The sequence below is a fragment of the Falco punctatus genome (assembly GCF_963210335.1).
Source record: "Falco punctatus genome assembly, chromosome: 9".
NCBI lineage: Eukaryota > Metazoa > Chordata > Aves > Falconiformes > Falconidae > Falco > Falco punctatus.
Genome location: NC_137589.1, coordinates 47,736,696 through 47,761,367, shown reverse-complemented (window position 1 = coordinate 47,761,367; position 24,672 = coordinate 47,736,696). Strand labels below are relative to the sequence as shown.

At 49.7% G+C, this 24,672-nt stretch overlaps 2 protein-coding genes across 3 annotated transcripts; one reads left to right on the top strand and one right to left on the bottom strand.

Moving 5' to 3' along the window:
* Positions 1–1,202: 1,202 nt before the first annotated feature.
* On the bottom strand, positions 1,203–24,598 carry DPP7 (dipeptidyl peptidase 7). Of its 2 annotated transcripts, XM_080402212.1 has the most exons (13): positions 24,427–24,598; positions 24,141–24,254; positions 20,473–20,612; positions 19,594–19,757; positions 17,597–17,732; positions 14,625–14,706; positions 12,770–12,936; positions 11,526–11,586; positions 4,079–4,197; positions 3,840–3,996; positions 3,455–3,519; positions 2,582–2,652; positions 1,203–2,035 (listed from the first exon to the last, which is right to left on the bottom strand). In XM_080402212.1, exons 1-13 carry the CDS (start codon positions 24,581–24,583, stop codon positions 1,894–1,896), a joined length of 1,575 nt encoding a protein of 524 aa, XP_080258338.1. In that variant the 5' UTR covers positions 24,584–24,598; the 3' UTR covers positions 1,203–1,893. The 2 variants fall into 2 exon arrangements, with proteins under 2 accessions (XP_080258338.1, XP_080258339.1); XM_080402213.1 differs by lacking the exon at positions 24,141–24,254.
* Positions 4,204–11,398, top strand: LOC308069481 (kelch-like protein 9; the record flags this gene model as incomplete). The annotated part of the gene is given in 5 exon segments (XM_080401828.1): positions 4,204–6,237; positions 7,527–7,779; positions 9,626–9,786; positions 10,974–11,363; positions 11,366–11,398. Coding segments are annotated over 5 exon segments (1,896 nt in total). The 5' UTR covers positions 4,204–5,178.
* Positions 24,599–24,672: the final 74 nt, after the last annotated feature.

Below are 24,672 nucleotides of genomic sequence, written 5' to 3'. Positions count from 1 at the left end.
TACGTGGATTCCTTTGGGGCAAGTACAATCTGCAAGAGGAAAACGAGCTCAGTATAGTCCATTGTAAGAGGATTAAAGCACTCTTACCTTTCTGGAAGGTCAGAAGACACCTGGGCCTCTGCCCACAGGCATGAAACAAGCCACTGGGCGAAGGTGGTGCAGATTGCCTTCCGAAAGACTCACGCTGAACGTGGTGGGGTTGGTTTAATTAGGGTGCCTGCTTGCTACGAGCTAAGGATGCTGCTAGAAAGGTAACATAAGCCAGATGTCATCCTGTCTGCAGGCATGTCTTCACCATCTGCTTTTTCTAACGTGGTGCTATTCCTGAATAATTGCTGGGGTACAGCAAATCTAAATTCAGGAAAGTGGGGGGGGTATGTCTGTGGGCACGGAGGCTGAATACCAGATGCTAGCGTCTCAGCAAGGCTGGAAGCGGCAGCATTGAGGAGCCAGGGTTTCAGCAACAAGGCTGAAGCCTGGCCAGTGTGAGCAAAAAGGATGGGGACAGCTCTTGGCAGAGGTTTTCATCAGCACAAATAGAGATGATACGGGTCTCGTTGAGGGTGTAGGTCCACTAACAGTCTTAAAACATTTTTCTTTGGGGACTGGAGTTTGACTAATCGTGTCTTCCATTTGTTGTCCTTCATTTGTACATATCTCAAAGATTTGATAAAGGGACTTCATCTGTTCCTGCCTCCACCCCGTGCTCCTCAGCGGGGGCTGGGGAGCAGCAGCTTTGACTTTTTGTACTTAACAGGGAAGAGGTAAATGGGTCAAAACCCCCCTTTTGTCAGCACCCGAGTGTTGTGCAATAACACCAGTGACTGGCATGGGAACCCATCATGCTGCAATGGCAGGCAGGACCCAGCCACACAAATACTTAGTGCAGCGCTTGGTCTTTGAGCAGTGTAACAAGCTGAAGCCAATGCTGTGACTTTGCCTGTGTAATGTAAATCTTTGATGACCTGGGAGGCTTCTCTGCTAACCCATAAAATCATTGTAAATGGATCAACTGAGGCATCCGGTTGATTACTAGGATTTAATATTTTTGCAGTTATGCTAGTATTTATTGGTGTAATTCCAGTAGGTAAGGATCCACCTGTTCATGTGCAAAGATGAGTTTACGCCAGCTAGAAAGGTGAGAAGTCTCCTTTTTTATCTTCTTTGGTTGTACTACCAAGCCATGAAATTATATCACACAGTTTAATAAACTTGTAATTTATTTTAAAAAGATCTGAAGGTGTCTCAAGTGGGTGTGCTTTACTGGTCACTAATACACAGCTCGAGTGACAGCACTACACACCAGGATTACTTTGTGTAAATCTCCAGCTCAACAACTGGAAAGCTCTTGTGCAAGTTCAAACTAAAAACAAACAAAACCTCCCAAACCCACAGCACTGGATGAGGCTGCTGGAGTTGGTTTTTTTTTTTTCCAAATTATATATAATTGGTCACACTAGTGGGGTCCCATGTGAACCTGTATAAGTAATGACCGTACCTCTACTTTTCTGCTAGTCATCTTATGCTTACTTTTTGTCTAACAATAATTTCGCTTCAACCTTACAGTGCCTCATGCAACCATCCTGTTCAGGACAGTGATAATTCTTGGGCCTTCCAGGCAAGCTTTTGTTATTTCCACCATTTATAATGCCTTTTCATTTCCAGCAGGTGAGCATGAAACCCACACAGCGTGGCTGGAGTTTCAGTCAGTCGTTGGGCCTTTTGCTTTTCTTTTGATGCTTGATTAGGGGCAGGTGAGACACTTCAGAAAGGTGAATTTCCACCATCGCAGCAGAGGAGAGAACACAGGACACTTTCCCAAAGCAGCACCCACGGCAGGCTGCTCTCCGTGCAGCCTCGCGTGCCCAGCAGATGCTGTGGGCACGGACACAGTCACAGCCATCTGTCCGCGGAAGCTCCCAGGTGCTGCTCCCGTGCTCTTTCCATCCCTGCGGATTTCACCCAGCCGTTGATGATGCTCGCTTCGAGCTTGCGCACTTCTGTGACAGATGGGGGGTCAGCTGGATTGCGGCCTCTAGAGAAAGCAAAGCAGGGGGAGCTGGTCAGGGGGCAGCCGCTCTTTGCCTCTTGCACAGGAAAAGCCAAGCCAGGGAACTGAAGCACAGATTCTCTCTTTTGTACTTTGTGTTTATGTCCTGGAAAACAAGCTATGCTGTCACACCCGCCAGGAGGCTGGGAGGCAGGCTTTGGAGCCCTGAGCTTTCCCCGGCATCGGTGGCTGCTGCCCGCTCCGAGCCTGAGGGCTGATAGTCTAACGCCAAGAGACACTGGTCTACTTCACGTGACTGATGGCTGCGGGCTATCACACCCTTGTGCCAATCCTTGCGCAAGAACATGCTCTAATGCCAGCACGTGAGCTTAGTGCCAAGTTCTGCACAACCCGACATCCCCGAGGGCTTTAGGAGCCCTGCACTGGAGAAGAAGGTTGCTTTTCCAAACAAGCTGGTATCCAGTCCTCCTTAAGTGAAGGATCTCCCTGGTTCCCTGGGCTGGGCCTAGCTGAGATCAAGCACCCAGGGCAGTAAGATTTTTGTCAGCCGAAGCAGAGTTCAGTACTTACCGGAGATCTAGGTGATGAGCGCCTCCTTTAATGGTCAATGCAATTAGTGAAGGGCTGAGGCTGCTGTTGATCTGGAAGGAGAAGGAGCAGAGACAAACTCTCACCAAGTTACCAGGCAGAAATGGACATCAGTTCACAAACTGGAAGGTGAGCTGGGCAGGACTTAGCTAAAGCACGGGAAGAAGTCCTTGGTTCAGCTGATATTGTGTCTTAATGAGCCAAATCAGCTGTCCCAAATGAAGTGAAGGCTTCCTCCAGGATGAAAACCTATTCCAGTCCGGGTGGTTTGAAGTAACAGACTCCTTTGGGCTCATGCACCCTGAGCAGCCTGTTCCTCTTGCAGCTGGGATTGCCAAGACAGCCTAAACCAAGGAACTCCTCCATGACAATCAAGAGCTCAACTAACTCAAAATATTGTTCTGGGTCATTTTGGGGTTTATATTTTAAACTAGAGCTCTGCCACCGCTCTGAAGTGGTGTTGAACCTAAGCCAGAATACGCCCTGGTTCGAGTTGCTTACAGCAACTGCTTCATCTCCCAAAGTACACAGAGACTGGAGACAGCGAGGAGCGCTCGGCTGTCAGCACCCAGCCCGGGTCTCGGCACAGAAAGATGACGGGTTGTGGCTCAGACCCTGGGTCTGCACTAGTGAAGCCACCTTTGCTGCATCAGCGTGCCTGGCTGATGAACACTATTCAATGTGTCCATCATTAATGTCCCGAGGCTCTTGAACGGTTCAGCAGAAAACAGCTGCTTGCAGAAACTCAAATGGGCTACAGATGAATCCCCAGTGCTGCTTTGGAAGGGAGAGGGGGGCAGTCTATCACCTGGAAAGGCTGCTCTCTGCTTGGTGTGCAGGAGTGCACGTGCTTACCCCACCTCCAGCCCACGGGTCCAAATCTCCATTTGAAAAAATGATGTTGCTTGCACTTTTCAGGTCTGAAATACAGAGAGAAGACATTTGAGTGGCCTCCTGCCTGCCCATTTATCCAAACGGGTTTGGCTACTGCAACAAACATGGCCAAGAACAGAAAACACAGGAGAAAAAAAAAATTCTTGGCAGTTTTTTTGGTTTTCCACTTCTTTCTTAAGGAGGTACAGAAAGGTCTGTTTGGCTCAAGTCAGCACAAGGCTGTGACTTTCTGCCAGGACTCGTTATTGCGCTGTGCCTGTCCCCACAAAGCTCAGCTGGGCGGAGCCAGGGGACAGGCAGGTGACTACGGGGTGATGCAAAGGAACGAGCAGCCAGCACAACTCACCTCCTCCCCAAAAGTTTGTCCGCAGCCAGTGTGCTCGTGGCTTCACGTGCCATTTGCTCTGACAGTACTGCTCTCGCATGGCCTCCGTGAAGGGCATCTCGGGGAACATGTCAGTCACGTTGTTGCTGTTGAAAGTTAAGTTGATCTCGGTGCAAACCTAAAAGCCATACGAGAGCTGTCACCGGGCGGGGGAGAAGCAGGGCAGCAGCTGGAACCTGTTGGTGTGTCTGACCGCTTACCTGGTAGTCCCAGGCCTCAGCGTCCGAGCCGATGCCGCAGCCTGTGGGATCAGCACACGACTGGTACAGCTGGTATATGTCGTAGCACTGTGCTGAGCCGGAGGAGTTGTAAAACACCCCTGCCAGGTGGGAACAGCACAAAGCCAAGCTGTCGGTACCTCTCTGCTGTCTCCCCACCGCCTCCCACCTGGACCTCATGGGCAAGACCAAGCAGCAGGGCAGCTGGCCCAGCTGGGCAAGGCTAGGAGGGGCTGCACCAGCGCTGGATTATGAATCCCAACTTTATGCCACAGCTTTCACCCCGTCTCCATCCCGGCTGCACAATACCCTTTGCTTCTGCTGTATCTGCAGGGAGGAAGAGGCTCCCAGGCGCTCCCTGCCATCTCTGCTTGTGCCAAAAGCCGAGCAAGTCTCAGTCACCCCTGGGAGAGCCCAGCCTCCAGTCCCTACGGCACCCAGGAGCCGGCATGCAGGACATGAGCTGAATGCTTCAAATTGAACAGCACACAACTGCCAACACCTCCCCCTCCCCAGCCCTGAAAGCAGCTGTTGTCCGAACCGACCAGATTCAGTCGGAGGGCCAAGGGTGGCACGTCAAAGACAGGATTTTGTTTGACCGTTGTTCAAGGAGGGAAGGGCGGCATGTGCAGGCTTGCCCAGATAAAAGAGCACCTGACCAGGCAGCGCGTAGCTGGGGAGGCGCTAAGAATGAGCTGTTTTTTGTGTGGATGGGTAGTTACCCGATAGCGAGGAGGAGGAATGCAGCTACACTGGTGGCCATCCGCTGCTGCCAGTGCCACAGCCCACAGGGAAAAACCACAAATGCTGGGGGGTTTGTACAATACCCAGCACCAATAGCTCCGCTTGCAAACAGCCCCACGTGGCTCCGCACGGCACGCAGCGCTCCGAGCACTGAGTGGAGGCTGGGGGGGGGGAGCCTGCAGCCTTTTGGATGGCTCCGTGGGATGGGCAGATCAGTCCCCAGCTCCCTTGAAGCATAAAGTCACTGGTTCAGCTGCAGAAGGCTGCCCGTGAGATGCACTGAGTGCGTGCAGTGAAGGGTCCAGGGGCTGCGCCAGGGTTACACACCTTCCCGAGCGATGCTGCGAGGCTCGCGGGGCAGCTCAGCGAGGCTCGGGTCAGACACCTACCTAGTGAAACTCCTGGAAGGGCTCAGCAGCCTTCGCTCGCAGAGCAAGCTGTGCGATGTGACACTGGAGGCGGAAGGGGTTTGCTTTCCAGCCCACAAGATCATTTTAGCATCAGCAAGTAATTACTGCAAGGTCCTGTTTGTTGGAAACCTGACAAGAGCGGGGAGCCCAGATGGTCACATCCAGCTGAAAGCCATCAGTGCTGCCGGGCTGAGGAATGTTCTCAACTTCATTTACTCCAACAAACTAGACCTCTCACTACAGAATATTGAGGAGACCTTCAAAGCTGCAGAAACCCTCCTGGTTCGGGAGGTGATGAAGCTGTGCTTTCGCTTTCTGGAGGATTGCTTGAACTGTGAGAACTGCTTAGATGTTCTTAACATCGCTAAAAAACTCGGCCCAGCAGAGCTGAGACAGAAAGCCATGTGCTACGTAGGGCAGCACTACAAAGAGATCCTGGCTGATCCTCAGTGCTTGAAAGACCTGGACCGAGAAACCCTTTGTGAAATTTTAAACAGGACCGATGCTGAGGGATGCAGTGAGCTGGAGCTGTTCCGAGCTGCTGTGAGCTGGCTGCAGCATGACTGCACGCGGCTGAAAGATGCAGCAGATATTTTAAGGCGCGTAAGACTCCCCCTCATTCATTTACAGGATCTGCAGAGGTACGTCCAGGAGTTGCCTCTTATGAGGCTGGATCCAGGCTGCCGCCGGTACCTGCAGGAAGCTCTGGATTACCACTCGCAGCTGTATGCCCAGCCGGTCCTGCAGACCCGGAACACCAACCTCCGCTCCAGTTCCACCATGCTGCTCGTGGCCGGTGGCAGAACCGCCGACAACTGCGTGTGCAGAGAGATGTGGGTCACAGACCAGAGCTGCGGCACCTGGCGCAAGGTCGGGGACCTCTGCGTGCCCCTGTACAACCACTGTGTGGCCGTCATCAATGACTTCCTCTTCGTCATCGGGGGACAGTGCACATTCGATCCCATGGGAAAGCAGCCATCAAACGAGGTAAGGAGACGTAAGAAACCTTTAGCCTTGGGGAAAACAGCAGGGTGAGGAAGGGAGGGAGTCACTCCTCTTCCCCACCGTAGACCTCCCACCTCTATACATCTCTCAGCGCTGCGTGCAGTAGTGAAAGCCCTTGGGAATACAGCTTCCAAACTGTCTGGGAAGTAATCAGGTCCTGACCTGGTCTCACCTTGCTCCTACGGTAAATTGCCATCCTAATCTGTACACAACTGCCACAGTGCAGGTTCAGCCAGGTCCACATCAGTCAACCAAGCGACCCCACAAACCCTACCCCTGTTGCTGCTGCCACGGGACTCACGCTCAGGGGGTACGGTTAAAGCCTACCACTTTGCTTAGAACTGCTCCTTTCTTCATTTTGCCCTTGAAAAGCAAATCTCCTTTAGCTCCCAGGACCTTCCCCTTCTACCTGGAGAGTAAAAAGACTTGTGCAGGATATTACGTTTTCTTAGATTGCTTCAGTGAGCTTACTAGAAAAAACATCGTGGTTTTCTTTCTCCTGCTCCCAGGGGGGGCTTATTTCAGCCTTGTACTTAGTTCAACAGCGCCGCTGCAAAGAGCAAGTCTCCTCTGCCTTGCAGGCAGGAGGCAGCTCGGCAGCAGCGGGTGAGGGTGCTGAAGCTCTGGTGCTGGGCTACAGCAGCAGCTCAGCACTCACTGCATGTGGTTCTGCAAATACTGCCCTGGCTCAGTGACCTTGACTTTCTAACCAGAACACACAAAACTAGCTCCAGGAGGTATTTACTGCTGAACAAGGGATGAGTGGAAGCCCAGCTGCAGCAGAGATGCTGTGCCCCTGTGGTGATGCCACCAGGGATGAGGGGAGGGGAAGCCGCTCCTGTCTTCTCCTGGGCAAAAGCAGTGGGCAAAGCTCAGCTGCTTTCTTTACTACACAGTCAAACAATAGCAGAGATGGAAAATGGGCTTGTTTAAATCTCACTGAAATGGTTTTCAGCTGTCACATGCTAGCTGGAGTTTGAAACAAAGGCATTTCATTAAGCTGCTGTGTTTTACCTCCTGCCTGCTGCAAGCTGAGAGCACCACCTCTTCCCAGACCCCCAAAACCTGCAGAAAGGCCATAACTGAGCCTCCAGCTCCACTGGGGAGGTATTGCTGCATCAGCTGGCTGGCACTGGAAGTTGAGCCTGTCCAGGTCTGAATATAAAGCCCTCCTCAGACCAGGGAAAACACTTACCAGCTCTTGAAGCCACACAAGACACAAGCTAACCCCGGCCCTTCTGCTAACCATCACCCATCTGCTGTGATCCTAGGTTTTCCGATTTGATCCCCGCAACACCTCCTGGCTCCAGGTGGCCAGCATGCTGGAGAGGCGGACACGCTTCCACGCGGATGTGCTGACTGATCGCATTTTGGCTGTGGGTGGTGGGACGCTGCTAGGGACCCTCACCTGCACCGTGGAATTGTACCAGCCCACTGACAACAAGTGGGAGTTCACAGCTCCTTTCCCCACACCCATTGCTGATCACGCAGGTGCAACTCACAAGGGAATTCTCTATATTTCAGGTGAGACAGCTAATAGAAAGCAGATTATTTTCGTATAGTTTCATTGCTTTTTGCTGGCACCTTAATGTCAGAGTCAAAGCCTGCACTCACACCAGTAACACCCAAAGCTCCAGTACCCCTTTCCTGCTGTGTTAGCACAGCCTCACTGCCCTCCTCCTGCATGGCAGGAATTATTTTCTTTCCAAGACATTAAGCGTGACACCATCTGCTTGCAATCCACACCCCTGCTCGCTTCTGACCTTGCAATCCTGGCTAAATCCCAAAGCTTTGCTGTCTGAAAAGGTAAACTGGGAAGAGGCTGCCATAGTGTTGAGGATGGGATTTAACACTGGTATTAATCTGAATGGAAGATGTGGGACTAACCCTACTGTGCCGCTTTGTTAATCTGTACAAAAAGAAGGATAATAGGGGCTTTTGCCCTCTTACCCACCCAGCCTATGCAGCTCTTGCCTGACAAGTGATCCTCAGCCTTCACAGGGGTCTTTGGTAGATGGTGCAGGACATTTAACAATAAAGCAGCATGGGTTTAAAAACACTTCAGGAAATCATTGCAGGATCGTTAGCTTTTGCAGCTACTGATTTGGACTTGAAAGATAATCTTTAGTTTGTCCTCGGAAAAGCATTGTGTTAAAAGCACCGGACCAGTGCCATCGCTGTAGGCTCCCAGCTTCGCAAACCAGGCACGGCCAGCGGGGATCACAGTGCTGACCTAGTCCAGGTTAACCTCAGCTGCAGTGGAGGATGCTCCTCTGTGATGGAGCGTACACCCGAGGCCCTAAGGGCAGGGAAGGTGCACACAGCCCGTCCCACCCAGACGTGCACCCCAGTAACAGCAGGGCGCCTGCGCTGGCACTGCAGATGGGTGATGGTTCAGCTGGGGGAATGGCTGAGACTCGGGTTCAGGTCTCTGCTTTGACTCAGCTGGCCCACAGTGCCACAGGCAGCTTGTTTAACCTCTGTCATCCTTGGTTCCTACCAGAGAGGGACGACAAAATTGTCTTACAGAGCTTCAAACACACGATAGCAACCTAAACTGGGTAACACCATACCCCTCTGGTATCTTACCTACCTATAGCTTTCATTTCCTTCTCAGCTAGTGGGGTAACAGCAAATTTGATTTCGCCAGCCTACAGCCCTGCCCAAGCAAACTGAAAAATTAAGAGGATCACTTCAGTACCAGATTAAAACACAAGCCCCATGCAGGCAGAGTGCCCACGCTGAGCTGAGCTGGGGCTTACGGCCAACCTGAAATCATCCTCCTTGTTTGCAAAGCCTCTCTGCGGGCTGGAATTCAACAGGCAGGCAGCTGGAGGCATTTATCCTTCCCATAGCAGCACCCTCCTTCTGCAAGGGGCTTTTTATAATGCACCCCTGAAATACTCAAGCAGCTAATAAGGAGAAAAAGTTGACAACAGCACTGACTGATTGACTCTGACCTTCTGTCAAAAATCCAAAGTTCAAAGAGCTTTGAATGCTTTTCTTTCAACCATTCTGTGACTGTGTATGCTGGAAGCAGATTTCCCAAGTAAAGCTGCTCCTGGTTACACCTGAAACATCCCAAGAGCTTATTCAAAAGCCTTTTGTGGAAAACAGTTTACAGAAAGGGCTGGAACTGGTTTGTTTTGTTTGGGTTTCTTTTTATGCTCTTTAAAATACCTAAGAATCTCGGGTTTTAGATTTCACATTGCATTAGCTCTGCAGAATGGGGTGAAATTTTAAATCTGACCTTCTTAGGTATTTTAAAGGCAAAAAAATTTAAATAAATCAGCTCTGCTAATGTTTGCAGGTTTGCTGGATGTCAGAGAGCATGACGGATGGATTTTCAAGACCTCTTCTTTCCTTCTAGGGGGCTTCTCTGGGGGTAAAACCTTAAGAGACACTTACAGCTACCTCCCTCGCCTCCGACGCTGGATTGGCAACAGTGCCATGGCTTTTACCCGCTGCGATCATGGGATGGCCGCAGCCAGGGACAAGATCTTCTGCATTGGAGGAAGGACTCTAAAAGGAGTAAGTTAATTTGCTCTTAATCCCAACTCTGATCCAAAACTGGGGTCTCTGTTGCTAGGCTCTGACTGGTTTATTTCAGCAGGTTGATCAGTAACTTTATTATTTTTGGTCTCTTAGTGCACCAGCACAGTGGCAAGTCAGGCCAATAAGCTCATGAAAACGTGCCTGTCATCACAATCATGTACATCAGAAGCTGCCCTGCTGTCGCACTTTATTTGCTAGAGTACAAAGGCTGTTTAAAGCTGTTTTTTCAATAAAGAAAACAAAGTGGAGGCTCAGCCTGCTAACACAGGAACACCCAAATGTAGAACTGCCCATGCACCTTCCCCAAACACACTGACCACCTGATTTTCCTTGTTTGAGCTGAGAGGGAGCGAAACACTGGCAGGCAGGAGGAGGAATGGACTGCGGTGAGGACCAGCCTAGATTTTAGGAAAGATGGGCTCTATTCCTGGAATGCAACTGAAATCTCTTCAAACCTGGATTTTCCAGATCTGAAAGAGGAGGGAAAGTGCTGCCCAGCCCTCTGGGAAGAGACCTGACAAGGACTGACCAGCTCACTTCAGGAGAATCCCACTCCCTGAAGCCCAGAGAACTGAGTTTTCAAAGATCATTCATCAATTCCCATTTGAAAGTGTAAAGACTCGGGGCCTGGCCCCATTTGACCACGATGGGTACAGTTTCTTCTGAAGGAACGAGGGCGTCTTAAGAGTACTTACTTGCTCACTGAGTAAGAGACAGAAACCTACAGAGAGAAACTGCACATCGAGGCTGACATCAAATTCCTCCAGATGACACAATCTCAATTACTGCCCACAATTCAATCCAATGCAGCCCCCTTTCGATGATTTCCTTTGTAATGTGTAGAAGTCTGGCGAGCAGGCAGGATTTGGCCCATGCCAGTTCCAGCAGGTCCCTGTGGCACCTTGCTCAGCTCACTCCTCTGATTTTCCCAAGAAAAAGCAAGCTCCTTTAGAGCTGTGCCATTCTGGTATTTTATTAGGGATTTTTTTTTTAGGCTCTGACTGCTAAATGTGGATCAAAAATCTGGCACCTTGAGCCCCATGGTATTCAAATAGACGTTGAGCTGCTGGTTTCCTTTATCACGAACCAAGCAAGCCTGACGTGACCGTAAAGCCCGCTCGAGGTGTGATCTGCTGGGTGAGTGTCGGTCTGGTTCTTTGCAGGTGGAGGAATGGATTCACGTCAACGAGACGGAGTATTACTGCCCTGTAAGCAATCAGTGGACAACGCTAACGCTACCCCCGTTCAGCTGCTGCCAGTTCAGCATCACAGCCCACGACACCACGCTCTACCTCGCAGGAGGTGGGTCCCTGCAGCACATGAGGAAAGAAGACAGTGTTTTCCTGTACGACACAGAGAAGCAGGTATGGAAGAAAGCCAGCCGCCTGCCTAAAGCTCTGGTGGATCATGCCTCCTGCATGATTAAGCTGTCCCCAGTCGATGCAGCTGGGGAGATGGGGAGAGGCACAAAGTGCTCCCCCGTGGGCAGGAGGAAGAAATCTACCCTCAGCTTGTTCATCGCAAAGAAACAAGAGTCCCATTCTACCTCAGAAAAGAAGTAGGATGGAAACACATCAGACAGATCTGACAGCTTTTGCCAAGACATTAGTTTTAACAGCTCTTCCAGTTGCCAGCCAACAACGCAAGGCTCTACTTACAGGTGCTTCTAGAAAACAGGGTGTTAAATACAAGACTTCAAACTGATATTAACTCACCGACAAGAGCAGCCAGGCCTTGAATTGCATCTGTGTGTGCAAGGATTTGTTCACAGCTGACCTGGGTGAGAAAATGACAGGCAAATTGCAGACAGAACAGTTAACCGTTCATGGAAGGGCTAAGGTCATTAAAATTACCACTTAAACATTTTATAGTTCAGCAACTTTCCAAGGGCCTACTGCAACAGGTTTCAAGGTTTCTTTTCCTCCATTCTAGCAGCAAAATACACAGAAACAAGGAGACAGGGCTAGGACAAACAGTTCCTTTACCAAGTCAAGCAGCTATGCAGAGGCCACAGTGATACACAACAGCTCCTTCCCCTGACAATCAGAATATTTTAATGCCCCTCTAAAGGCAGGGTAGAATATTTCCTTTTTACAAGTTGTTAAACAGACCCTAGAAGGGAACGCCATGCCCAGTGGAGCCAGAGAGAGCATCTCCTGACTCCCAGTACAGCGCAGCCTGGACGATCTCTCGCACAGCATGCATTCTGCTCCAGGACTTGAACCATAAATGCCACAAGGCCAGAGGCAAATAAAGTTCCATCGGCACCATGTGCTGGAGTGCAACAGAGAACAGCAGCGCTGAGAGCACACCAGAAGAGACCAAGAACTGCAACAGCAACTGGTGATCTGGGGCCTTTCAAAAGCAGCCAGCATCTGAAAAGTATTTGCAACCCCTGAGAACCAGGCTCTTTTCCCACACTTCACCACCTCCCATTCTCTCGGAAGCATACAGGTTTTCCAGTCCCCAGGGCAGCAGACTTTTCTGTACATTATACTCTGAGGTATCCTATCAGCCTGGGTGATGCTTAGCAAGGAGTCTGATTTTTAGAACTCTGTCCCTCCCCACAAGAAAAATACATCTATGAAAGTGTGTTGAGGTGGGCTACAACAAAGTACTTTTCTAAAAAGCGACAGTTTTTTAGTGCTCAAAAGCTGAAGTCAACAAGCTTGCACAGCTCTTTGTGCTCTAATTTCCCCAAACTGAGTCTGTTTTGCCCAGGATGGTAATCACTGAGTGATCTCCCTGTCCTTACCTCGACCCATGAGGCTTTAGTTATATTTTCTCTCCCCTCTCTGGTTGAGCAGGGGTGTGACAGAACTGTTTGGTGGGCACCTGGTGTCCAGCCAAGGTCAAACACCACAAGCATCCACGATCACCTCCCCATCACCATCACCAGTGGTGTGTGCCTGACAGTAGCAATTCTTGCCACAATCCTCACCCTCGTCCTGGTACTCACCTTCACTGGATTGGCAGGGAGGTGACCCATGAAATCTGTTTTGTAAGGGTAGTCCATCATGGCCATCATGGTGAAGGCATTTCTAGCAAACCCAAAAAGCTGGTAAACATCCTCCTTGTTAGAGATCTTATTGCACGTGGCCATTTTGCTGCTGATTTCATCGTAGGCTGCAGAGGGAAGGAAAATGAAAGACACAGACTTCAAGAGGGAAACAATACCAGGCTGCAGCATCTTCTTTCACTCAGAAGCAAGGAGATGCTGTAACACACAGATGAAGTTTCTACTGGGAAGGACCCGTTACATTTAAATGTACACACACGTGGATGTGCAGGCATCAGCATCTCTGCACCCTGCACTCTGGCCCCGTGGAGCAGCCAACACCTCCCTGGGAAGCCCAGAGGAACCAGCACCCACTGAGACAGAAGCAGTCCCCGCTGGCACAGCGAGAGCAGCTTGGTACGAGCCCATCCTCATCAGTGCCCTGCCTGGCTGCCTCCCCCTCGCCCCTGTGGACTCCCTCCCTGGGGTCTGATGTGTCACCAGGCAAGCTGTTATGCAGGAAAGCATGGTGCAGTATACAGATCCCAGTGAGCATCAACAGCTGGAAGAACTGGCAAAAGCTGGAAGAATGGAGTGGGGGGTGGACAAATAATAAAAAATATGTTCCTTGGGAGCTGGGTGCGTTTCCAGTAAGAACTGAAAAGAGAACAGCCCTCACAAAGGACTCCCAAGACGTGCCTTCAAACTTCAGTGTGATGCAGAGAGGTCAGCTGGAGTCAGAAAATACATCTTGAAAGACTGATGCGCTCATATACTGGATGCACTTCCAAGACGCACTCATACACCTTCGCATTTCTGCTGGGGAAAGCTGCTCCCTTCATTTGTATCCTCCACACTTTGGAGCTGCAGTTCCCGTCGGTCCCCATCCTACCCTACATGCTGCCCACTGCAGCCTGGCTGTCTTTCCTTGGAAATCAAAAGCCTGGGACCTGCCTCTGGATACTGGAGAGCCTAAACCTTAAATATGACCACCTCATCCACCCTGCTGCGGAAAGGCAGACCTCGAAGACCTTGGCTATTTAATAGTAGTATTTTTCACGCTGTGACCCAAAGCTAAAAGGAGGTTTGGACTCCTGGCTGCCCTGGGCAATTCCAGGACCAGTGCTGTAGCGAGGCAGCGACAGCAGCTCTCGGAGGCACACAGCCCCTGACGTGCAGCACCACAGACCCAGCCCGGGCTTGAGGCAGACCAAGAACCCACCACAGCTGTTCCAGCACCACACAGGGCTCCCAGGAGATGCTGCATCAGCCCACGATGACCTGCCCTACCTGGGGCACGTTACAGAGATCCTCACCAGTCTCTGTCCCTGGCTTCACCTAACTGTCCAAGGCTGGAGGTGAAAGAGACTGTGAGGGCTGCTTCGAGACCTAGATTGCATCTCAAATATCTCTCAGATATGTCCAGAGAGCTGAGCCATGCAGCTGTCATATCCACCCCAACAGTTCACAACAGCGTGGGTGTTGAGGACAAGTATCTGCTGCAACATGATACTTCACCACCATAAAATGCAGGTGGTTTTGCACTTCAGTGCAGAAAAGACAGTTTCATTAACACTGTACAAGCCCCCACAGAGATGCTTTCATTTTGGTGTTGGTTACTAATTTTAATGCTAACAGAAACTGCTCATTAAATCAAAAATCGATTGTATAAGCAGAAAGAGGCAGCCAGGTGGGCATTTGCATTGATTTAGCTGAACCGCTGGAGGACCTAGCCAAAGGAAAACTGAAACAACTGTTTTCTGCATGGCTGGGACTGGCTGCCCTTGGGAAGCCACCTGCAGGGCTCTCTCCTTACCTCCACTCAGGAACAGATCCTTAATCTGCTGGAAGGCTTTGCGGACAGCAGCGACGCAGCCTGGACTGGACTTCTGAAAGTCCTGATGGGACAGAAAAGACAGAGGATTACAGTTGCACAGAGGAGATAGATGTGGAGGCTGCACTGGGAAGAACTGCCAGAAGTACCAGGATACTGGCCCGCTGCTCAGAACCTCATCCGTGCCTCCAGGAGCAGTGACACCCATGCATCTGCCTTGTGCTCCAAGCAGCACACCCCAGCAGAAGCCAGCGGTCTGCACAGCTCAGACCAAGCAGCAGCTGTTTCTCCAGGCCTTGTGGGGTGGCTGTTAGACAGAACGGCACGCACTTATGGAACCACTGGACCAAACACAAAGCAGCGAGAGGACACACATACCTGGCCAGGACATGGGAAGTGGGTGCCAGGCTGCTAAGCCCAGTAGTTTGCTTGGTTGTTTTTTGTTTGGGTTTTTTTTTTTTTTTCTTTTTAAACACACAATAGAGTCCTTCCAGCTGCACTTTGTCCATGAGAATGAGCCATGGAGAAGTCAGTTATGCACAGAGGGTAGAGCGCTGCTTTGGGAACCAAGACCTGCTCTTCTTAAACCTGCCAGTGACCTGCCAGATGACCAAGGCGGCCATATCCTTTTTCCTGGGATATGAAAATTTTTCATTACTGATCCTGAAAAAGCACTTTAAGGTATGTTTGAAGAGCTGCGGTTGGTTCTGCTGGTGGAACAAGTTGCCTCTGTCACTGCAGGCTCTAGCAACCCAAACTCTTTCTGTCAGCTTGTAAGGCAGTTTGAGATATGCTGGCAACCGGTGCTTTGTAATAAAAATAATTATTAGGGCTCTTTTAACGTCTCTTTACCCTTACTAGAGCAAAGGTTAAGTAGCCACAAATCACTAACTAAGCATTTTTCTTACAAAGACCCAGCCTCAACTAAAAATAGATTTCGGACCTTTCTTTTATTCCTAACTCTGCCAATAGTTATGCTTAGAGAAGTCACTGTGGCTTTTTCCACAGTTTACCTGGGCATCCCTTTAGGGGTTCCAAATCTCCTTCTGGATGTGCTTACTGATCTTCACCTACTAATAGTTCTAATTGGAGTGTGGGGACGGATTGACCTGGGACAGAGGAGAGCAGGTCTGCTCTGGCTGCCACGAGACTGAGCTCCCCACTAGGCGATGCTGGACGGCTGCAGCACGCTGCCCAGCACACTAAGGAACCACCACGTGTTCCTGTTCTCCTTTATGGATCCAGGAATGGTTCAGCTGAGCCGTCACAGCAGCAGAGGGAGGAGGCATTACAGCCATTCCAAGGGAAGCTGTTCTCCCCCCCAGGCTGCCAGCTTTACTATCACACCTAATTATACCTAATTCAGCAGCCTAAACCAACCCAAGCTGGTGGCTTGAACAGCCCCTGCAGCAGTACCCCTGTGGGAAGCACGCATGGGGCTGCACGTGTAGTATCCACACAGGGGCTTTCTGCCTGGCTGCAGGTAGGGCAGGTGGAATATAGAACCTGATCTTCCACAACATCAACTTTCTGCCCTTTTCTCGCTTCCCCCATGAGCTGGAAAAGCTCAGCAACGGTCACAGAGAAAGCTGCTTTGAGGCAGCGCGCTCTGACTCAGGGGAAGAGAGCGCTCCCGCAATGATTCATCAAAGGTTTGTGCCTTCGTTGGTATTAACGGCTCTCTGGGGTGTTCTCTCACCAAGAGCAGCATTGAATTCAGATTTCAGCAGCACAGATTGCTTTTATGCAAACACACTGACGGTGGAAGGAATTACTTTGAAAACAACACGAAGTGCCTGGTTAGGAGCTCAGCCCAGAGGCTGGCTTACTGCTGCAGAGAGAATATACTTAAAAATGAATTGGGAAGTTTTTTTTTTTTTCACGTGAAAAGGTCAAAGCCCCAATTCAGGGGTGTGTAATGACTCACAGCATATCTGCAGCTGAAGCAAGTCAGAGCTACCAGCTGAACAGGGTTTCTGAGAAGGAAATGGCTTCAACCAGGGAAGAATTCCCACTGTAGGACCTGTTAGATGACTAAGTGGTATTACATTTTTTGTTTTAAAACGTATAATTTTAAAACAAGGTATCTTCTCTTATAAACTTCAGAGTTTCAAATGCTATTGCGTTTATTTTCATATGATTGTCTCTTCTTTACACTTACTGGTAATGCTACCTGTCCAGTTATGTCTCTGCATCAAAAGGAAGTTGTCATATATGTAAATAAGAGCAAAAAGATCACAGGTTTCATACACGGGTAGTTCATGCAAAGCCACCTGTGTCACCCAGATCTAGAAATTCATGTCAAAAAAAGAGGCAAAACAGACACAGTCACCAGATTTCAGTACTACCAGGTAGCACGTTTCTTATAAACTAGATGTCAGTTCTGCACAATACCACTTTCCTATGGGTCCTATGATCTCAAAATGTGAAAGCCACATTTAATTTTTGGTTTTAAGTGAACCCAGGACACCTTACATACCTTTAATTAGTGAAATGATGATTTCCAAGCTCTCCACTGAAATGCAACCACCTTGGGATTAAGGAGCTGCTGTGAATCATTGATATCAAGACAAAATACAGCATTTTGGGAGAGGATTTGAAGAATAAATTATCCAAAGGGAGTTCAGCCAGGCACAAAGGATAAATTTCAGGTTGTAATATGGTCAAGTCACTAGAAATGGGAAAGTGAATCTTTAGTTACCACTAAAAGCAAGGTGCTGGAACAGGAGTTGTGCTGCTCCTCAGAGCTCACCTTTGGGCTGCCACAGCCAAGGCAGCGCCCAGCCATCACATCTGCAGCTGCTGCTCTCCCCTGTGGGTTCCCATTTAATTGCACTCCCTGCCCAGCACTTACTTATGTTGGGAAGACAGGTGTCTGTTCAAACGCATGGAAAAAGAAAAAAAATATATCTTCCTTTAAGAAAATAATGCTCCTGAAAAGAGATGCTACTTACTGCTGTTACATCTCTGAAGAACTGAGTGGGGTCTCCAAGCCCAGCCACGGACAACAGAGGAGCACTGGCAGCTAACGCTCCAGCCACGATGTTTGGGTATTTCATCCTCATGTAAGCACTCAGCATCCCTCCATAGCTGCCACAGGAGAGACAAAAGAGTTATCTCCTTTAACAGAGAGCTTATAACAGAGTCACTCAAAAGTTCAGGCCAGCACTCACAGGTTCATCTAACCCCAGGCAACGAGAAGCTTATGGACATCCAGTAGCTGCCGTCCTCACATAAAAAAGATCCAGTTATGGCCAATGAGCAGCACACAGTGTGTGCTTCTGGCCTTTCTCCAAACACTCCCAGCAGCTCCAGTGGGAACACAGCAGCCCAGTTTGCTTCTGCAGCCGAACGTAAACCCTGCCCCAGTATTTAACTCCCCCATCCTGACAGCTGCAGTGCAGGACCAAGTGATGCTCAAGCAAAGCTGTTGCTGCTTTTTAGGGGAAGGAGACACATTTTGCATACAGAGTTATAAAGGCTAGCTAGGCTCTCAGCAAAGGCTGTCCCTCAACACTCCAGAATATACAGCCCTCTCTAGGGCTGGGAATTATCCCTGGGCACCCCTAGGAACAGCTGATAGATGATCAGCACAGATAGAGGGAAGGGGAGATGTTAACAAATAACACGTTAAAACTCAAAGCCACCTCGGAAGCTTCAGTGCCAGGGCCACCATCTGCAGATACATCAAGAGCTGCCAGACAAACCCAAGGCGACAAAAATATTCATATACCAACGTTTGTGGAGTAACTCTGAGGTCACTCCTGGGGGTGGCAAATGCCAGCCCCAAAATGCAGGTAAAACCTGGTCTAACCGCAAGTTACAAGTATTAGTAGCTCCAAGTTACAGGTATCCAGGTCTCCCTCCCCCCCACCTCACGTGGTTGGAGTAAATACCATTCTCACATCACCCACATGCAAAGCAATACACATTTCTCTAACCCTGGGCTTGGAAACAGGCTATAGCTGAAACCTGCCACAGGTAATTGCAGGTTAAGTTTGGCAAAGTTCTAAGCACCAGAAGAGGGATGGGGTTTTTTCCTCCCATGGGAAATGCTGTGCTGCTCCAACACTGCTGTGTTTCCATACTCTTCATATGGGTTTAGTGCTGTTCTGGGTTGCTGCAGCCTCAACTCTGATTTACACACATGGAGCTGTAGTCCAACGTCCAGCCCAGCTAACAGGTTTTCCTGACTCTCTCTCCCATCTCCCCACCCCAGGACAGCTCCTGGCTCTTTTTACACTAGCTACTGTCCTCATAGCCACAGTACAAACACTCCTGAGATCAACAGTCCACTCGCCACCACAGGTTATGTGGAAGGTTAATGGTAACTGTCAGTTCAAATGCTTTTTAGGTCACTACAACTGAATTAGGAGCCCTGTACGTGGTGGAAGCTTCTTAAAGGGAAGCATCCCTCTGCTACAAGCATGGGGAACCATTCAAGAGACAAGGACATCAACAGAGCTAGCACTTTGGGGAAGAGCTCCTGCTAGGAAGCGAGAAGCAACCAAGCAGCAGGTTGCAGAGCAGGATTATAAAGGGGCCTACAATAAAAACGGCTGGTTGTTGTTAAAGAGGCTGTGTTTAATAAATACGGGGGGTATAAGAAAGAATGTTTTACCAGTTATTAGTTTTCTGTTTTTCCAATGTAAAACGTTCTGAAAAATTTCCATTTTCTGCAGTTCTGGCTGACTTGTACCTTGAACATGCCTCAAAACATCTAGTCAGTGGTGCTTCTCCAAAGCAACCACAAATTGAGACTAATTCTTGATTGCAGAGCTGACCGGGACCTGGGGATGAGCTCCTGGGAGCTCAGGCAGAGGGCAAACCTCCTCTATGAGATAGCTTAAAGCTCTGCCTTCAGAACTTGCTTGAGAACCAAACTACAAGAACAGCAAGACTATGGCTGGGAAAGGATGCCGAGAAGGGAAGAGGCACACGCAACCTTTACCTGCCTCCAAAAGCAATGACAGGGCAGGCGGCAGCGCCATACTGCTGCTTAAGCTCGGTAATGAGCACCGCATAGTCCGCAAGGGCTTGCTCCACGGTAAGCAGACCCGTCTTCTTCAGCTGTGTTGACTCAAGTCCAAATGGAAGAGATTTCCCATAGTACCTCTAAAAGGAAAGAGAGATGCCGTGGAAATGCAGGTGTCAAGCTGTGGGTCTCCTCTGCCCTCACTACAGAGCTGTGATCAGCGTGCACAAACGGGAAGCAATAACAGCACGTGGTGTCCTCCGACTGGTTTGTAACTGAGGAATTTGCCTTGTCTCCTGCAGCTGACAAACAGACCTTCAGGCCATATCCTGCAGAGGATGGACAGCCCAAAATAAGCTGCTTCAGTGGGTACCAAGTGGCCCCTTGGCACATGTGTCTCTCCTGAAATCCCCAGCTAGAAAAGGGAACATGGTAATCTCTGCATGCAGAAGTTGTGGGATAGTAGATTTAATAGACTGGTGTGGGAAAGGTTGGCTTGGGACTTCACAGGCTAGAGAGATAAAATATTATCGGAACAAAATAACCCTCTAGTCCAGCGTGGAGTTCAAGGCCTGTGGAAACGTCTTACAAAAGCACTGGTCTAAAGCAAATACACCATGGCACAGGCTTTACTGGAACAGTAGTATCCTGGACTGCTGGTAGGCATAGTAAAAAAAAAAATCAGAAGCCATCGTTAAGTAAAGAAGAGCCGCTACCACGAGGAGAAAGCTTACAGCAGGTGTATTTCAGCTTCATGGCAAGAGAGGTTATTATTTTTCTGGACCTGCAGAAAGCTGAATTCCATAATCCTGAACAGAACAAGACTATCGTATGCATAAAGATTAAAATACTCACATGCTCAGCGAAAATCACAAGTGCTTGCTGTTCCTCTGCTAATTCAAATATGAAGTCTGAGTTCTGAGCAAAAGTCCAGATGTCACCTTCATTGCCGGTATAGAAGAAGACGGGTCCAAATCCTTTCTTCCAGAACTTTGCTGAGACAATTGACAGAAGCAGTTTCAGAAAAAGAACAACAGAAAAAAAGAAAAAAGAAAACAAACCACATGAGCATGAAATTACTCTACTTTTGGTGACTTTAGGCAGGAACTTAACAAGGGAGAACTCTGAGCAGGCTGATCCCCCAGACCTGAGCTGAGGAATAAAGGGGGTAGAAAGGTCAGGCTACAAAAATCTCTCATTTGAGCAGGGGGTAAATAAGAGGTTCCACAAGATCAGCACATGACCTGGAACTTTCACTTTTGCCTGAAAATCCCTACAGTCTCAAGTTCTGCGAGGCATTTGGAAACAGCTGCCACCCAAAAGAGCAATTTCCTATTTACTTGCCCTTTTCAACCCAAAAGGCTTGGGCAGATCACTTTTCCCACAGAAGGGGCATTAGGGAATTGCCATCATCTTTCTGCTGTGATGTACAATGTAAAGTCAAGCTGTAAATCCCATAGCATAGAACGGTTTGGGTTGGAAGGGACCTTCAAAAATCATCCAGTCCAATCCCCATTCCATAGGCAAGGAAATCTTCCACTAGATCACACTGCTCAATGTCCTGTCCAGCCTGACTTTGAATACTTCCAGGCATGGGACATCCACAGCTTCTCTGGGCAACCTGGTCCAGTATCTCACCATCCTCATAATAAAAAATTTCTTCCTCATGTCCCATCCAAACCCATCCTCTTTCTGTTTAAAAACCATCACCCCGCCCTGCTAAAAAGTTTCTCTCCATCCTTCTTATAAGCCCCCTTTAAGTACAGAAAGCCCACAATAAGGTCTCCCCAGAGCCCTCTCTTCTCCAGGCTGAGCAACCCCAACTCTCTCAGCCCTTCTCCACAGCAGAGGTGTTCCAGCCCTCCTCCAGAGCCACTTCCAGGGCTCTGCTCTGACAGGTCCGTGCCCTTCTTGCAGAGGGGACCCCAGAGCTGGACACAGCACTGCGGGGCGGGGGTCTCACCAGAGCAGAGTAGAGGGGGCAGGATCACCTCCCTCGACCTTCTGATGCAGCCCAGGATATGCTGCTGATGATATATGTCATATATGCAACACACATCTCTCATGATATATCACATCCATACATGATGATGTATGAAGATGACGTGTTTCACTCTCAGATCTGTTACTAACTGAAGGCAAATTGAGACTGGCAGGACAAGCTGACCCACGATGTCAATACCTGCTTATCTAACAAACACTTGCTTTAATGCTTGCTGACTTTAATAAACATTTGGTTTTAGCTTAGTCTTGACTTGCACAGGAATTAAGAGGGATAACAAACAGCTCCCTTCAACAACAGACCTCAGACGGTTAAGTGTTGATTTCGACACATTGCCACATCATCCACAGGGACCCTCCAACAACTGCTGTCCTGTGGCTGCCGCTGCAGCAGCATGTCACACGAGGCTGTTTCCATTAACAGAGATGCCTGAATTTAATTCTTGGCATTCTCAACACCGACTTGCTAAAGCAGAATTAGGATTGGAAATGGATTTCAAGCCTTTTATGAGTCAAGTTGCCACTCAGTTAACAACAAGGCTGATCCTGTGTTGCATTGTTTTGGGTATCGGGTAGGAAACTGAAGTGCTATCTCTGCTCTGGCTTTTCTTCTGATACGCTTCGTGGCTCCTGGAGTAAACAACCATTCACAGGAGCCAAAACCAAACCAGACAGGTTGCTTAAAAAGGGATCTATTTTTAGACTGAAATCCTGGGGAACTGCCAGCAAACCTCCAGTGTCAGGTGCCTTGTTGTGAAATAACAAGGCTCCTTCCATATCTCCCTGATAATCTGAAAAGTCTTGTATTGCACAAGAAGCAGTAGTGGGGAATGGAACTACTCACAGGAGTTTTGAGTAAGAAACTACTTGCAAACCAGCTGGATTGCAACGTTAATGTTTTGGTTTTAACAAATAGCCAGCTGTGCCCAGGACACATAGATAAAACACCTTAAAAAGAAAACAAAAGTTATGCAATGCTTTAAACCAGGTGATCCCAAAGTTCTGTTCAAAAAGGGCCACTTAATTATTGAAATTTCAGCCTTGGGTGTACTATCAAAATTCACTGCTATTCCCATATCTTTGGGCTGAACTGATCCTTGAATTCATGCCTGGTGAAAGGTGCGTGACTGGGTGCAGCTGCTGACCAAGCCGCAGAGTAACAGGTGAAGAAGGTGATGATAAAAATGGAATGAAATTAAAGTCAAACTACTAACAGGACGTTAAAGACAATCAGAACACGTAAGTTGTTGACGGTTAATTCAAGACATAAGCATTTTTGTATGTCCTATTAAGCACCAGCAAGTTCCTTGTTCAAATGGGGAAAGTACCACCACAAGATGCATGAGCTGACTGAAACTGTAGCACAAGAAGCACTAATTAGGGGAAAGGTAATTCCAGCAGGGGGAGATCACAACCACCAACTGAAGAAACCCCCCCAGACCCAAAAAGAAGTTGAGACTGAGCACCCGAAGTAATTAAGAATTACTTGGCAAAATAGGAAACTGGGTATTAGGTGATCAAGGAATCATGTAACTTGTAACCAACAAAGGCTGATGTCTTTGCTTGCTGAACTCCATCAATATTGTCAAGTTTTGACCATCAGAGAGCTAGGCATTTGTGCGTTACCACCCAGCTCCCTACTTTGCAAAAACTAGAAAGAGTAGAAATACCTTGGCTCGGTGTGTGAATTGGTGCTGCGCGCCGGGTAGTGAACCCGGGCACGGGACAGCAGCGAGATCCTGCATGCAAAGCCCCAGGCACAGGCAGGTACCAGGCTGGGCTGGTGCTATCCACAGCTCCACCTTTGTTCATCCCTACAGATCTCTCCAAGCAGGCAGGATTGAAAAACATGTGATGCTGGTTATTGAAATTGCTGTCTTTTTAGTCACATGCTGTTTGGAAAAGCCTTCTCTCTTGTACTGTCTGTTGCAGGGAAGATAACTCATTTTTTGGCTAAAAAGGAAGATGCTGACGGCTCCTGGCTGGAAGCCCTCCTTGTTCAGTGTGGCTCAAGCTATGTAAAGTCACAGGGTTTTAGACAACACAAAACACTGACCCAAGAGGAGTTATCTGAACTCCTAAGAACACTGGGCACCGAATGCAATGTTTAGGTCACTATTTGTTTCTCCTGCTATATTCAGAGCATTGAATTGCACTTGTAGGAGATGCTGTGGCCAAGTGAAGACACATGCACAGAGCCAGCCCTGGTGCCAGCCTCAGGCAGCTGCTGCTCCTGGGCCTGCCCTTGCTCCGCAGAGCAAGGATCCCCACACTGGCACCCATCAGAGGGGAAGGTGAGGAGGATCCGGCCCAGGCAGGGAGGATGGCTGGCTCACAAGGGCTGGCACTCAGCTTGCTGGCTCCCGGCTGCCCATCACAGCTCTCCTGGCTGAGAGGCTCTCCAACTCGGCACAGGAACAGTTAAAGCTTGAGCTTAACAAGCTCTAAGCCACAGCAAGGCCCTGCTATGGCCACGGCCAGGCTTGGGCACCACTCAGCCACAGCACAGCCCTGGGACCTACCTGAGACCAGGTACCGCTGCGGGAAGGTCTCGCTGCCAGGGGGCTCGAAGCTGAAGTGGTCCCGCACCTGCTGGAAGATGCGCTCCTCCAGCCCGAGGCCCGCTGCCCGGGGGGCTGCAGGGGCCCGTCAGCACCTGGAAAATGGCCCCCAGCCCCCCCACCCTCCCGGCCAGGCCCGGGGCCCGGCTGGGGGACCAGGCCCGGGGGGCGGGAAGGGAGCAGGGACCCCGGCCCGGGGATCTCGGTGGGGGGGGACCGGCTGGGGGACCCGGCCCGGGACACCCACCGGGAGCCGCGCCGGCCGGCAGCAGCACCGGGAAGAGAAGCAGGAGCGGGAGCGGCAGCAGCGTTTCCATTACAACCATCCTGGGGACCCCGCACACCGAACCACCCTCCCACGTGGGACCCCGCGGCTGGTCACATGACCCCCCGGCTTTCGGCATCACGTGACGACCTGCCGCCGCCTCACGTGACTGCGCGAGCGGACCGCCTCGCCAGGCGCCGCCATGTTGCCGACGGGGCATTGCCTGGG